This window comes from Manduca sexta, chromosome 17, assembly GCF_014839805.1.
Source record: "Manduca sexta isolate Smith_Timp_Sample1 chromosome 17, JHU_Msex_v1.0, whole genome shotgun sequence".
Lineage (NCBI taxonomy): Eukaryota > Metazoa > Arthropoda > Insecta > Lepidoptera > Sphingidae > Manduca > Manduca sexta.
In genome coordinates this window covers 8171756-8186794 of record NC_051131.1, presented here as the reverse complement: position 1 = coordinate 8186794, position 15039 = coordinate 8171756, and the positions used below count along the sequence as shown (strand labels likewise).

General features: G+C 32.2%; 1 protein-coding gene across 6 annotated transcripts in view; it reads right to left on the bottom strand.

Annotated features, from left to right (window-relative positions):
• The window catches only part of LOC115443174 (phosphatase and actin regulator 4B), a 61817-nt gene that overhangs the window by 33890 nt on the left and 12888 nt on the right, over positions 1–15039 (bottom strand). For 5 of the 6 annotated variants that reach the window (XM_030168468.2, XM_030168470.2, XM_030168471.2 and 2 more), the window contains 2 exons: positions 5520–5687; positions 3845–3943 (listed from right to left, as the gene is read on the bottom strand). In XM_030168468.2, coding sequence (XP_030024328.1) covers positions 3845–3943; positions 5520–5687 — 267 coding nt within the window. Of the gene's footprint in view, positions 1–3844; positions 3944–5519; positions 5688–13930; positions 14304–15039 lie in introns of those variants that run through there. The other variant, XM_030168472.2, reaches the window with a different exon arrangement.

Genomic DNA, 15039 nt, shown 5'->3' with positions numbered 1-15039 from the left:
TCAATAATATAATATCAGACCAGTGATTAATTAACCCTTACTCGGCTAGGCTCTGCCACTACACCTCTAAAATCTTCTATTTCTTTCTGTGAAGATTTTACTTGAATCATTATTTTATTCATCATTTTTAACAATTTATATTTAACTTATAACTATCACTTATACAAATAACTTGTTCATTTAAATAAGTAAACCGGTAGGGTTGTACTTGTATCATATAGACGTAGAAGAGGATCATTTACGTATGAAAATTATATCAAGATGACGTCAGTTGCTCTGATTAGTGTGTAGTAGAAAACAGCAATTAGGTATATGTTCATAGTTTATTTAAAAATCATGAATTCCTGTATCAACATGGAAATAATTTTTACATTATTTTTTATGAACACCCAAGATTGAACCCAGTTTCATTGACACATACGACTTGAAAAAAAAACATTGTAACGAGCAAGAGAAACGAATATGAGTCACGGGATTTTTGCCATTGAAACAACGAAAAGATGTAATTACATATTTTTACTCTGTTTGGGTCCAAAAAAGTTTTGCACTGATTACTCAAATAAGAAGTAATAGTGATTCATTAATTGTTTGTTATATTATAACTTAGCTTTCGTAGTTTTGATTAGTACGTGAATTTTTAGAAATGGGAATGAGCAATATTTAAAACTTAAAAATAATACTGTAAATTATCCCACGGGACGGTGTTACTTAGATAAAAGGTAAGCTAAACTTTAATCCGAGGCATACCTGTGTGTCGAAATACCAAAACCATTTAAAAAGGTTTATGTCCGATTAGCTAACTGACATCCATCTAATGCTGTCATTTACTTATTTAAGATACACCATCGACAATTACACATATTTTAAGATACAATTTACTAATGATAACATTGGACGTTGCGTACTATTATTATAGATGAATTAAACATTCTTGATTGATCATATATTAATTTCAAAAGATCGACACGCAATGTATGTATTTGTATTCAATTTAATTCAATGTATTCAATTAAATGTAATTGTGTACTTAGGATGTAACAAATAATGCAATACAATATTAAGAAAAAAGATTCTTAAGATTAAGAGTAGTCTGACAATATGCATAAATTTATAAATAAAATTGCATATAAAATTGCTATTTTTACTTAATATTTTAATTTTATAATTAATTTAATTTAAATTTATGTATATATTTTGTTAAAAAACATCATGCGAAAGTACAAAACTACGATGACATTTTATATGAAAAGATGTTGTGAAACACAGGCCCAATAGATCAGTGCAATCCGTGCACGTTTGACGCCTGTATCTAGAACTCATAGTGTTGTTTATCAGCCTGTTTGTATCAAAGCCGTCCATCACGAGTGGCAAACAATTTATTGCGAAACTATATGTTATCGAATTGTACACTGTCTCCATAGCAAATTTCATCACAATTTAGAGTCAATATTTTTCTTAAATCACCTATTGCGTCTTGGAGATTGATTTAAACTAAAAATAATATATAAGAAAACATATCCATAATTAAAAATAAATAAAATTAATGTCATCTCAATCAGGGCTTGCCTACCTTTATATTCGCAGTATTTAATTGACTAAATGAGAATCGGATATCTTCGAACAACAACGTCCAAAATGTCATTTAAATCTCATCCGCAGCTACATTCATCGTGTTTCGTCTCCTTTATAAGTTGTTAAAAAAAGTTCCTTTGTTTATCTCTATTGTATAGATAAGTTTAACGGTTTATGAATTCCAATAAAAACTTGTATCCCTTTAGGGGTTTATGTGAAATAATAATACCGGCCTGCCTTACTAGGTCTAAAGAGGTAGAGAGCGGAAAAGGGCCACCATTGCAAATTTTTCAGCACTTCGTTCATTCGCTATATGTTGGATACATAATACTAGGAATAGTCGGAAATATATGTTGTTAATAATTTTATTACATATAAAATTACTAAAATTATTAATATATTTCTGTAGTAAGTGTATGTTTTGTTCGGTGTCAAAATGATCACAGCATTTGTATGCAGCTAACGCGACCTTGTGCAATAACTATTTGACAACATAATAACATATACCACCTATGCTTACAAATATGCTATTGTGATTTTATTTTAACTATTGAGGCCACGAGTTATCCCCATAGCTAAATTCGTAGTAAGTTTCTAGTTTTTATAAAAATAATATCGTTACTATGTCCATCATTTATTAATTATGGTTTAATTTATGGCCATAGATATTCCCTAGAAAGCTACAGTAACACAGTTCAACGGGTATGAAGACACAACATAGCAAAAAAAAAACACGTCGTTGCCCAACTGGCCCATTATTTGAGCATCGATCAGAATCTAAAGGCACATATTGCTTGATTTCTCTCTAAAAACAAGGACGTAATCTTAGTAGGAAGAACACGTGTTGATTGCTCATTTAGAATGCAAACGTGCGCCAGTCTAGCAGTTTTGCAACATTGTATTTGCCTTTTAATATACCATGTTAAACCTAACACCTTCATAAAATAACCTTTATTTTTAATTACCAATACGTAGATTTAGATCAGATCGGTTGTATGCCTGTTTTTTTGCCGCAATAGAATAAGTGATTTGGAGCAGTGGACACGATTAGTGGAGGGCAATGCAAAAATATTTCAAGAATTAACAAATACATTGATTGTAAAGGATTTCGTCAAAAATAATCTTATACTGGCGATAGGACAAAATCCTGTTAATATAATTGTGAAAAAGTGTGGTTCGATATCCGTAACAAGTAAACGCACTCATTTCTGAATTTGGGTGAAGTGATAAACAAAATCCTAATTAACATATTAGGCTACCTTTTAACCCGAAAAAGTATTCTATCTGTAACTTGTACCCCGGAAAAGGAATCCACAGAGTCACAACCATAAACTAATCGTAGATTATTCAGTAAATCCATGTCTGTGGTTTCATGTATTATTATAAAAATTCGAATTACCGTCAAAGCGAAACGCAATCGCGATTTAGAAACATTGGAGTCATGCAATCTTGTATAACATCATGGCCATAAAAAAAATCTATTAGAAAATTACCAAGCACCCGTAATCCACTCTCACAATTGACCGCGCATGTACCGTGTCTGTAAAATATTTTGAAATTATTCGTTGCCGGCTTGATATTATTAAACTCCAATATTTGAGAAATCGTACATTGAAAACTATTTCTAAACCACTAACCCTATTCATGAAAGAAAAAAATGAACAAATATTTACCTACTTTTCAATGATTCCTTTTATATGTGGGGTAAATGCGTATGATAGGTATTAGTTATATAAAATGAAGGTATCAATATATCGTTTCCTTTTTAAATATGATGTAGAGCCTGGATTCCTAACCTAGGAATAATTACCCCCGCAGGGGTGAATCAGCTATTTCACAGGGGTAACAAAGAACCTAATTATAGGATCGTGAAATAAAAAACGTATCAGAGGTGACGCTAAAATTATTGTAAGGCTGTTGTGCAATTTATGATTAATACAGATGTTTGTATTTGCTTGTATTGTTTGTTTTGATAACATTTTGAAGACGGGGCAAGTTCGTTTTCCGCGGAAATAACAGGTGTAACAAGGCAAAGGTTAGAAACCATTGATGAAGAGTATAATAATAAACCATTATTGGAGATAGATCTATCCTATGTCAGAGTGCGTCAGAATACATGCGTTACGTATAATTTTTGCCATCAAAGAGCAGTATACAATAGAGGTAATCTCTGTTTGAAGGACACTAAAATTTAAAGTTGATATTTGGGTTCGAACCCTCATTGAAAAGTGAGAAATCATAATTAAAAATATCACATTTAAAAATTACTTACTGGCTTCGGGTACTGGCGTAACCGGACTTTCCGGTAGAAGAATGCCTTTCTGTACCAACTCATCTCTATTCGCACGGACGGATATCTTCCTTTCTAAAGCTGCAAAATATTAAAACATTTATAAAAATTAATTAATTAATCACCTTATGTATGATGTAAAAATAACTACCAGCAAAGTTTACTTTATGAATCATGTACCACGTCTTAAATTCTTTAGAATAATAATATAATCTCAATAAGTTTTATTAAACGATATGATAGCATAAGTTGTTGTTGGTAAATGTTGAATTTGATTTATTTCGAAAAATCATTTAATATAACCGTGCGCCCACTGGGATTTAAGCGCTTGCGAATGAATTTGCAAAAATTCTTACTTCAGCTCACCTTAAGGAATTTAAAAGATTATACGCTTCTAGAATGTACAGACTCCGAATTGACCTGTGATTATCGTTTAATGAGTCGGTGTTAACATTTTTATTAACTAATTAAATAATATAATTATGTTTTTTTTTTTCATAGGAAACGTTTTCTAAAACATTATTTAAAAAAATCACTGTACTTTAAAATCAATTTCGCAAATCGTATCGTCGTTATCGTCGGCTTAATTAGGAAAAGCTGGAAACTGCTTTTTTTTTGGACGAAATAAAATTATTATAATTTAATAGAAAATATTAAAAGTAATTTTCAGATGAACGAAGCTTTTAATTTTATTATTAAATTAATTTTATCCGAATATAAATGTTTTAGTAATAGGCTTTTTTAAAATTATTATTCATTTATTTTGTTGTATTCCCACTTTCAATTAATTTAGCTGACGTTATATAATTTAATATTTTGAGCACGGAAATAAACGAAAAACGAACAACTATAAAATATAATGTTGGAATTCATTAAACATTATCAGTGCAAAATGTGTTTAGCATACTTTAAAATATTCTTGATATTTATTTTTTCCATTAAAACACATGTCCTACGCATGTCTGTTGAAGAATGAAACGGGACACAGCGATGATGAGGTTTTTATTAAATACCAGCTTTTGCTCGCGGCTTCGCTCGCGTGAAGAAGTTTTTCAGGATAAAAGTCCCACTATATATTTTCCCGGGATAGTAAGCCTATAACCTTCCCAGGGTCTTATACTATCTCCATACCAAATTTTGCTTGCTTATACCACGTCTTATGTCACGTCCCGTTCCCGTGGGAACGTGATTAAAAGTATCCTATGTCCGTCTCCTGGTTCTAAGCTACCTCTCCACCAATTTTCAGCCAAATCGGTTCATCAGTTCCTCAGTTATACATATGTAACTAACACCACTTTCTTTTATATTTATAAATTTAAACTCATATTTCAAACTATATAGAGTAATTTACGCGTTAGGAAATCCGTGACGTGTTATAATATCTTGTGTAAGCTTTAGTAGATGCATCATGCAGCAAGAAAATGTTAACTACTGCACGGCGGCGACCCCTACAGTTCCACATCATTAAGCAACTGGATCTAATGTATTCAATATTAAACGTAATACCGTAGTTGCGAATTAGGTCACAAAATGGTTGTTTTTCCTGCTTAATTATTTGTAAGGTAATTTAAGTAATTATACATTATAGCTGCAGCACTCTATGATTCAGACTTTAATTTTATACACCTATATCAAGTATTATATTATGGCGACTTACTTCTTGAAGCTGCTTCAAACTTCTCAGATTTCTTTTTTCTTTTCCATTTCCAAGGTTTGAATAGTCTGCCGAATGCCGAGAATTTAGATTTGGTTCGCTCAGCGGGCGGTGTGCGCGCGCCCGAGCCCAAGCTGTTCGTGCGCACCGCCGAACCATTCTGTTTCTTAGCTGCAACCAAACATGTCCAACGTCAATCAAAGATAACAAGAAAGGGTAGCATTAAAATATTTCTGTACATTAATTAATGTTCTTTTATACGATTCGGCTTGTGCAATATACTCAGACGTTGATAAAAAAAATAAACAAATCTATTTACTGACAAAAAATATTATGTAATTATTTCAGCAAAAAAAAAATGTCTGTTAAGTACATATTAATTGCAATTAGATAAAAATAACCTCAGCTTCCCTTCAAAAAAAAGCTCTATAGAGTAAGAGTTGATTTTTCAATCGTCAACAAAGAGGCAAGGTACGCGCTGCAACATGACATTTTTAAACGAGCTGAAGACGTATTTCGAGGCAATTCAAACGCGCAAAACGCGATGCTGTCGCGAACTGTCTACTTAAATTGCGAAAAAAAAAAGCGCACTGACAACTCGCCGATAGTGCGCGTAACGAAAACGCGCATATTTGGCATGTCTAAAATATAACGTCTTCTTAAGCCTTAACAGTGAACAAACTAGTAGTAACTTTCACATTTTGACAAAATCTTTATAGAAAATAATTATTTCAAAATTTCAAGATAGTTGTTCCATAGGGGGTGTTTCCACGGTTTGAAAATGAGCCCTTAAAGAGACTAATTATAATAATTAAATTTAAAAAACATAATAACAATAGCTACATTGTAGTTTTTATGGTTAAACCTCGTTTATTCACATACATTTAGGCTTTTATAAGGAAAATGGATAGAATATTATCACCGGATTATTCCGTCACTTCATTTCACAATTGTATCTTATTGAAAGGACAGTTTGTTTAAAAAAATACATAATTGATAATACAAATTCATTTCCAATATAAACTTGATATCACAATACTAGTTGCGACTTTGATTTAACGTTTTATTTTTCGTATTTGTATATATTTTAAAAAAATTGCACAGAATTAAATAACACAGCAATGTATTTCAAAAGGAACAATAAAAAATATTACACCTTAAGGAAGCTTAATATGACCACTGAACAAACACATACGCACAAACATGCATACGTAAATGATACGTCCACACAATCAATGGCCCCATTATGTCCGATCTGTTGTGAACGCTGTCCGCGGCATATCACAATACAATACTAAAGGGAACTATGTAGTATGTATAGAACACTATTGTTAATTTTGTTGAAGACAGCGTCTCGTGAAGTCTATTTAGGACTTACAAGTTACATCTCTATGTGCTCTATTTTAGAAACAGTGTCATGTGGACTAATAAATTCAGACATATTTCTTTTTACTCAATTTTTTTTACCGTATTCAAAATAATAATAATAACAGTCCTGTATTAGATAGTGTCCCACCGCTGAGCATGGGTCTTCTCTACAAGTAAGTGGAATTAGGTCTTAGTCCACCACGCTAGCCTAATGCGGATTGGCAGACTTCACATACTGTCAGAATTCTTTTAGAGAACTTAGGCTTGCGTGTTTCCTCACGTTGTTTTCCTTCAATGATTCACAAAGAATACATAACATAATTTGAGAAAAGTCAAAGACGTGTGCCATTGGGTTTCGTACCTGCGGACATACGTCTCGGCAGTCCGTTCAACTCCCCACTAGCCTGTTTCCACTTTTCTATATATTTTTATGGAAATAAAACAAAAATGAATATTTACTTTATGCCAAAAAATCTTACGGGAGCAAAAGTGAAAAAAATTATAAAATATATATTAAATGATTTCTTGTGTTTGCGCGAATATTCGACGTTATGATAAAAAATATTGAGACAATATATTTTTTTAAGAAGTCTAAGATAAACATTTGAGCTAATTTCTAAAAATGATTTAGTACCTACTTACTTATCTATTAAAAGAATCTGTAAACTCGTAAGCACCACGCGAAAGGCTATACTACAACTTACAAGGCATGCATAACAAAACCACAGCCAGGTACCGGATAGTTAATATGCGTCGAGCATCAATTGTCCAGCGTTCAAATAACTTTAACTTAAATATTCCAAGAAATACACACAGAAACTCGTACGGAATATCACGATAACCCAAGGAAGGATATTAAGAAAGTTTATTCTGTTGCAATATTTATTGCTACGTGTTGAGTTAGACAGTTGACATTATTATTTTGAAGTCCGAGGCTCTATTTCACGTGCAATTATTAGTACTCAGTATGACTGTAGATAAACTATTAGACCAATATCCCAAGGTTACCAGACCAACATGCGTCATTTCAACAAGGCCAAAACTTTCTCTGCGACTTTACTCTGTGGTATGTAATACTGAATATAATAGATATCAAGCAATATGTAACAAAATTGCTGCCACTTTTTATCATCACCAGAAAACACATTGCAAGTTTTATAAAAAAATGTTTTAGTAATATTTTATTCCTACTGTTAGAGGCGCCTTTCTAAACCAACCTGATTTAAAAATCTTAATAGCATTTTTTTTACATACTGTAATGTGTAATTATGTATACCTCACAGTCGCTTTATTTAAATAATTACGTTGTTATTATTTACAAGCAGATGACAATAATGCTTATTCCTTGAAGATGGATAATCACGCATATCAAAAACTAACTATAACCTAGTATAGAAACGTTTGTTAATATTTTTTACGGTATACATTTAATAACCTATTTTAGGTAATGATAAGGCCTTGGTAAATCACATTTAGCTTATCTTATCTAATGCTGAGTGATTGTTTTATACAAAAAACGCGTGTGAATCTTAGCGGTTCGTCACAGCCAAGGTAATTGGGTAATGGTAAATCTAAATATCATATATCTTATACGTTGAGCTGTAATCGAATTATAGCCATAAACACTTTTTTTAATTAGCTAGTTATTTTTATTAAAAACCCCTACATAAATATTTACATAATTCTCAATATTATAGTTTACGTCTCCAAAGAATCTCATCAAAAACAGGCAGTAGATAACGACGAAATACCCTCTTGATCGAAATATTAAAATACCATCTAAGTAGTATAATCAACGTACAAAAACAAAATTAACGTACGAGTGAGGCCACGTAAATTTACTATCATGGCGATAACCTATCTCAACGTAATAAATGTAAGTATTTAATTTTGGGTTACCATAAACATTAGTTTTATTACTGTATCGGCGTGTGTGAGGTGAGTGCGAGTCATCTACTGTTTCTACTACTTGCGTTGATCGCTGATCGATGAATGCAATGGGGCGGCGCGGCGTAACACCAACGCGTTTCCAAACGTCCTCACTTCTCACCTTGTTCCGCCTTAATTTAAAGGTTCTTTTACCTTCTAAGACCGTGACCGCTATTTGCACGACAATTAGTCAAGAAACGCTCATACGCATGTATTGAAAACATGATTTAATTAAGTTTACAAATATTAAAGTAATAAAATTGATAAAACTATAATATCTAATGATGCTAATAATAATATCTTAACAATGAAAAAACACTACTATAGTTTTTACTTCTTTATCACGGCACTCCTACTTTATATTTACAGGTTTCCTAATTGGTATAATTTTCAAATTTTATGCACGATGACATAAACTATTGTGTTCGCTTAGTATCTGCAAGAATTAAATTATTTATATAAAGAGACCCAGCACTTTCTCAAATTGAAACATTGTTTTTACGCAATAGAAAGTGCTCAATGTGATTCATTTTATTTGGTATTGTTGACGTATCACGAAATCTCCACAAGTTTTATCTTTACGCCTATACTACAACTACCACATACATGACAAGAAAATCTTAACATATAAATGTCTTTATGATTATGAATAACAATAACCAATAGTCCTTTTCTCTAACAGTGCGTCACGAAGGTACTGCCCACCATCGACGCTACTCGCGATGATTCAATAAAACACCTTTGCGTAACAAATACATATTATATTCATATATGCCATCCGATTGACGTTGTGCGTTACATATCACACACACAAAGACATCGGTGGAGTTCTTAACACAAAACATACCAAGATCTATTCACTCGCTTCATTGTATAAAAATAACTTTAGCAACGTATTACTCAATAAGATTTCTTAGGGATGAGGTTGCCGGAGAAAGCGTAATTGTCTTATCCCCGAATTTACACTCACACACATGTTGTTTATCCCGAAGGGTAGGCTCAGGCGCAACTGGTGCACCCATTTTCCGTCGTGTGTATTCCGTTCTATGACGTGATAGAGAACGAGCTTAACGCCATATTTACAGTGAATCGATAATGTGTATTAAGAAGTTTATTCGGATAATTCTTTTATGAGTATATATTTTTTTTACTTGTGGTTACTAAACATACATCTGCAGATAGTGTTTCGTTCCTAGTCACTTATTAAATTTACCCAAAAATTTCAGATTTATCTGATTCCGTTATTTAATGTAGATACGATACAGTGAATATCGCTAATGTTTAATTAGATTAAAGATAATATATATTTTGTAATAATTAACGACACATTTCAATTGATTATAATTAATAACATACACACAAAAACTACTGATTCCTTGTTCGGTATAAAACAACGAGCATGAACATAGAAAATGTAAATTAGGGTACGAGAGTTTATAAAAGGCTCTGTTGACATCATCGAGTTGTGATTAATACGCGCGCGACTTTAAGGAAAGAATATTTATAAGCGGAGAGGAAATGTTTATCTGCATGTATGTATTGAATCAAATATACAACTCAGTAGAAATTTTGCAAACAAGTGTTTTAATTAATTGTAGACAAAGTAAAATATAAAATAAAAAATATGCTAGTAGTCAGTAAGATAAAGAGGAGTGTGATCAATTCAGGACTTGTTCTGTCTATGTGTAATACTTCATCCAAATTCGTTCAGCCGTTTTTGCATTTACTAACAAACATCTAAACATCCGAACAAAAAAGTTTGTTGAAGCTATAATATAAAACTAATAAACAAAAAAAAATGGAAATAAGTTAGCCATCGGTTATTTTACGTATAATTATGTGATGTCAATGTAACGTAAATAGGAATATAATTAAAAATAGGAGTAGTACACAACATAATAAAAACGGTGATATGTGTAAATATTCAACTCTTAGTATCTTTTTTAGGTTTTGCAAGATTTTTTCTCAAATGAAGGTTATACGTAAATCAAAAAGTTCAGTTTTCTTCAAAGGTGATTTCACCTGTTTTTTAACAAGTTGTATTCAAACATAAAGAATTTGATGAATTTGTCATTACGTTGTCGCATATTGCGATAAGTGAAAAATAATTTTAATAATTATTCTAAATAATCTGAGCACAATGTTTAAGCGGGGTGCCAAAGTTGTAATAGGGTTAATTCCGTGGTCAACATTTTTGTGTTTGTTTACTCAAATCTTCGTTGCCGCATCATACGAAAACTAACCACTGGATTTAAAAAGTAATAACTGAACGAATTATTCTATGTAATTCTAGTCGACCCGACCGACGTTGTCCCGTCTTAACTATGAATTTGCAGCGCGCATTCTGTCAATCGCTGACAGTTATTTCAAAACAATTGACAGTTATAACTGTTAAATTAATATTTTCGTTAAGTTTTCTTAAATTTTCTAATTTACGGCGCAATTTTTGAATTATTTCTTTCATAAGAACCTTCTCCTGACAATAACAAATACAACAAAAAAAATAGTGTAATCAAGGGAAATAGGAATCCATTTTTATATACAGGGTCATTTTGACACTACGTTACTAAATAAAACTACATACGTCTTCACCTTTGCTGACATTGTGCCAAAAATCATCCATTACTAATATTTTCACCAAAAATCCTGGTTTTAGTTTTCTGATTTCTTGATCATTTTGTAGTTTAATGTGAATATGGCGTATGTGTGGGTATATTTCTGGCTGAAAGTTTAATGTTGCTAGTGCAACGAATTGTCTTAGAGTAGTAGTAGTCGCTTTAGGGTGCGTAAAATTAAAATTACTTTTTATTAATATTTATTTTGTTCGAAACTTACATTTTTTATTTTACATCTAATTAATTAATTACTATCCAAACTATAGCGATTATCAACAATGGATCGCGATGTCTTCCTTACGCGCTCACGGTTATTCCCAATTACGTCAGAAAACAGTGGTTTCAAAGGCTAATAACGAGTTGTTTTATTAATAATAAATGTTAATTCTATGTGTGCTAGATATTGGGTAATATATATTTTTTTTATGTTTAAAAACAAAGTTAATATTATATTTTTATTTCTAGATGACTACTAGATGTTCGTGGCACCGCTCCCGCAAATTTACTCTTAGGGTATAAAAGTCTCACTGTGTAGTTTTCGGTATAAAAACAGCCTAGTTATGTTGATCCCAGCATACTCACTGTATGTACAAAATTTCATGCAGATGCGATTTGAAATGGCTTTACTTTTAACAATAATCCAAACATCTACACAAACTTTGCATTTATTATAATATGAATAAGATTCTTCAGACCATTCATAAGGAAGTCAGTCGTCAGAGAACATGTACATAATATGTAATTTTATTTATACAAAAAAATTATGTAGTATTTTCTCTCGTGAGTTAATAAGTCAGTGACTTCGAATATACATAATATAATTATGCATTCTATTACCTACTTAATAAAACTTTTTATCTTCCAATGCTATCTATATTTTTAGCTCAAAACATTTCGCCGGGTTACTTATCGATGTACTCATTATTTGAGGCCATAACAAAATTGTCAGACTCTGGAATATACTCATCAGTAATAAATTCACTTTCCTTAAAAGATAATTCTATTATTTCCTCAAAAGATAATTTTGTTACTTATTTTTGGATTAATTTTAATTCATAGATTTAAAGTGAAGCCAAATCTGAAAAATAGTGTTTTCAAATCTTATGCCTTCGACTTCAATGACTTAGTCGACGCCAGTGTTCTTTTACGCTCTGACCCAAGAGCATAATATTATCCATAGATTGTCTGTTTTGAAACGTGATAAAATATTATGAGCTTGTTAACAGATAAGTCGGTTGAAAATATTATAACCATAGTTAACTAAATTTTAATTGACGATCAACTAGTTTGTAATTATGACATAATGATTTTAAGGCGATACCTCAAGGTTCATTTTCATAAAAATTGGTCATATTAAATTTTAAAGGCCGAAATATCCATGATTATTAATTATTTTTACGTTTTTCTTTCAACTGCGAGAACTAATCACTAACTAGACGTGAATTTAAATTCTTTACTTGCCAATACTTGTTTAGTTACCCAGATTAAAGGTGAAACAAAATGTATGAAAATGGACCTTGATGTATCGCCTTAAATAGCCCTGTCAAAAAGCCAAATTTATTTTTCGGATAAAAAATCAAATTAATGGTAATAAAAAGACGTGTAGATTTTTCTCTATAGTACTATAAAATATAGAATATATATAACATATATAGAAGAGAAACTGAATGTAAACAAAACTTATATGTTAATAAATCTTATAATATATTATATCAAAACCAATACACAAAAGAAATATAAGCGGATAGTTTTCGTTAATTATACTAAAATATAAATTTTTCTCTGAATATGGTTTGTTCCTACTTTTCTGTCAGATTAGGGTATTTTTATAACTATAAATATTTTTCTGCGCATTTACTGAATATTTGAATGAATATTCAATATTCATAAGAAATAATGGTAAATATTAGTATTAAACGCTAAATTTGCTTCATAAGAAAATTATAAACTTGTGGGTAGGTTTATAAGTAACTACATAGCTACAACAAATAGTTGTTGGTAAAGTTTTTTTGATTTAGATATAGAAGAGGATCGCTGATTTTTTAGTCTAGTAAATAATATTCCATACATCATTTAGACATAGCATTACACTTAAATGTAAATGACAACAGACGCTTGCCCCGATTCGTAGTGGAGCCCGATACACGAACCACTCCTGCTTATAGCGTGTCAACAGTTAAAATATAAACCATTTGAATTTAGATTTTTGTCAGAAATATGTACGTATAGTATGCTGCACAATGCAAGAAATCTTAGTAATACAAGTATTCTCCACAAACTGAGGACTCAACTATCGTTAAACATGACCACTTTGAATCATAATAATTACACTATTGTCTTCAAAAAAACTGCAAACGATATAAATTGATTTAATACGTTTGTGAATGCTAAGTGCGTATAATGAGCCTACAGAGGCCAAATGGTGTGCACGACTCTTGATTTCGCAAAGCTATTGTTAGGAATGCGGCTGGGTGTGCGGGACAAAAAGGAAAGGGGACTGACCGGCAACAGCAGCTACCTCCTTTGCTCCGACGTGCAAGAAATCAGTAAGAGATAAAGAGCTCGCTATTAACTGTCTGCGCTCCTGGAAATCGAGTTGGTCGAGGCTACTGGTTCTAGTCCCGCGCGCCGCCTGGACGGGCGCGCCCAGAGACATGTCAACTACGTGCCGCCATGACGTACATGCGACCACATCGTCCGGATCAAATAAACACTAATTACACCGTTAATGTACACTCAACAATGGCACACGAGATAATGATGAAACCGGCACTGACAATATCACTCACAACAAACTCATTAGGAAATGCCTGCGTCGCGAGGGACGCTCAACGGCAAACTGGCGCGCCGACCGGCGGCTGTGCCGTGCAGGGTGGGGGCTCGCCTGCCCGCCTCTGTCCCTCTTGCATGTTGCAATGCACTCGGCTCGCCTCGCCGAATCGTTGGGCCGAGTGCTGCCAGGCACTGACAGGCGACTCTCTACTATGCCGCGTCGCGCCATTGAATCAACAACAAACCAACTGACGAATCACTTTGCTCTTGTACGTTTATATTTGAATCTACAGGATTAATATTTAAACCCCCACAGAACAATATTCACTTACTATTACTAAATGGGTTATAGATAGAATTTATAACAAGTAGATATTACAATACATAAAAAAAACAAAGTATCACCGAGACAGGTGGCAAATTCAAAAAAATTTTCATGTTTGCATACATTCTGGGCAGGTGCACGCTGTTTCAATTGATGGTTAGGAACCATAACGTAAGTTTTTATTACATTTATACTTCAGTAGGCCACAAAAATGTATATGTATATTATAAATGGTAAATTGACATAATTAATAGGCCAGGAATAATTCTATTAGTTTAATAAATTAGTAATTTTGACGTTATATTTGCCGTAACAAATGTCAAAATTATGGATTATTATGTATTACGCATCAACATACAATGTACAACTGAATTGAGTTATTTGACGATTAAGATATCCCTAAAGTAATGAGCAAATTTTTTTCGAATTATCAGTTTACATTCAAACTTTACCACGTCCGAAACATTCGGTTTCAGAACACTCTTATCTTCATTACTCGAACTCTACATGTTTG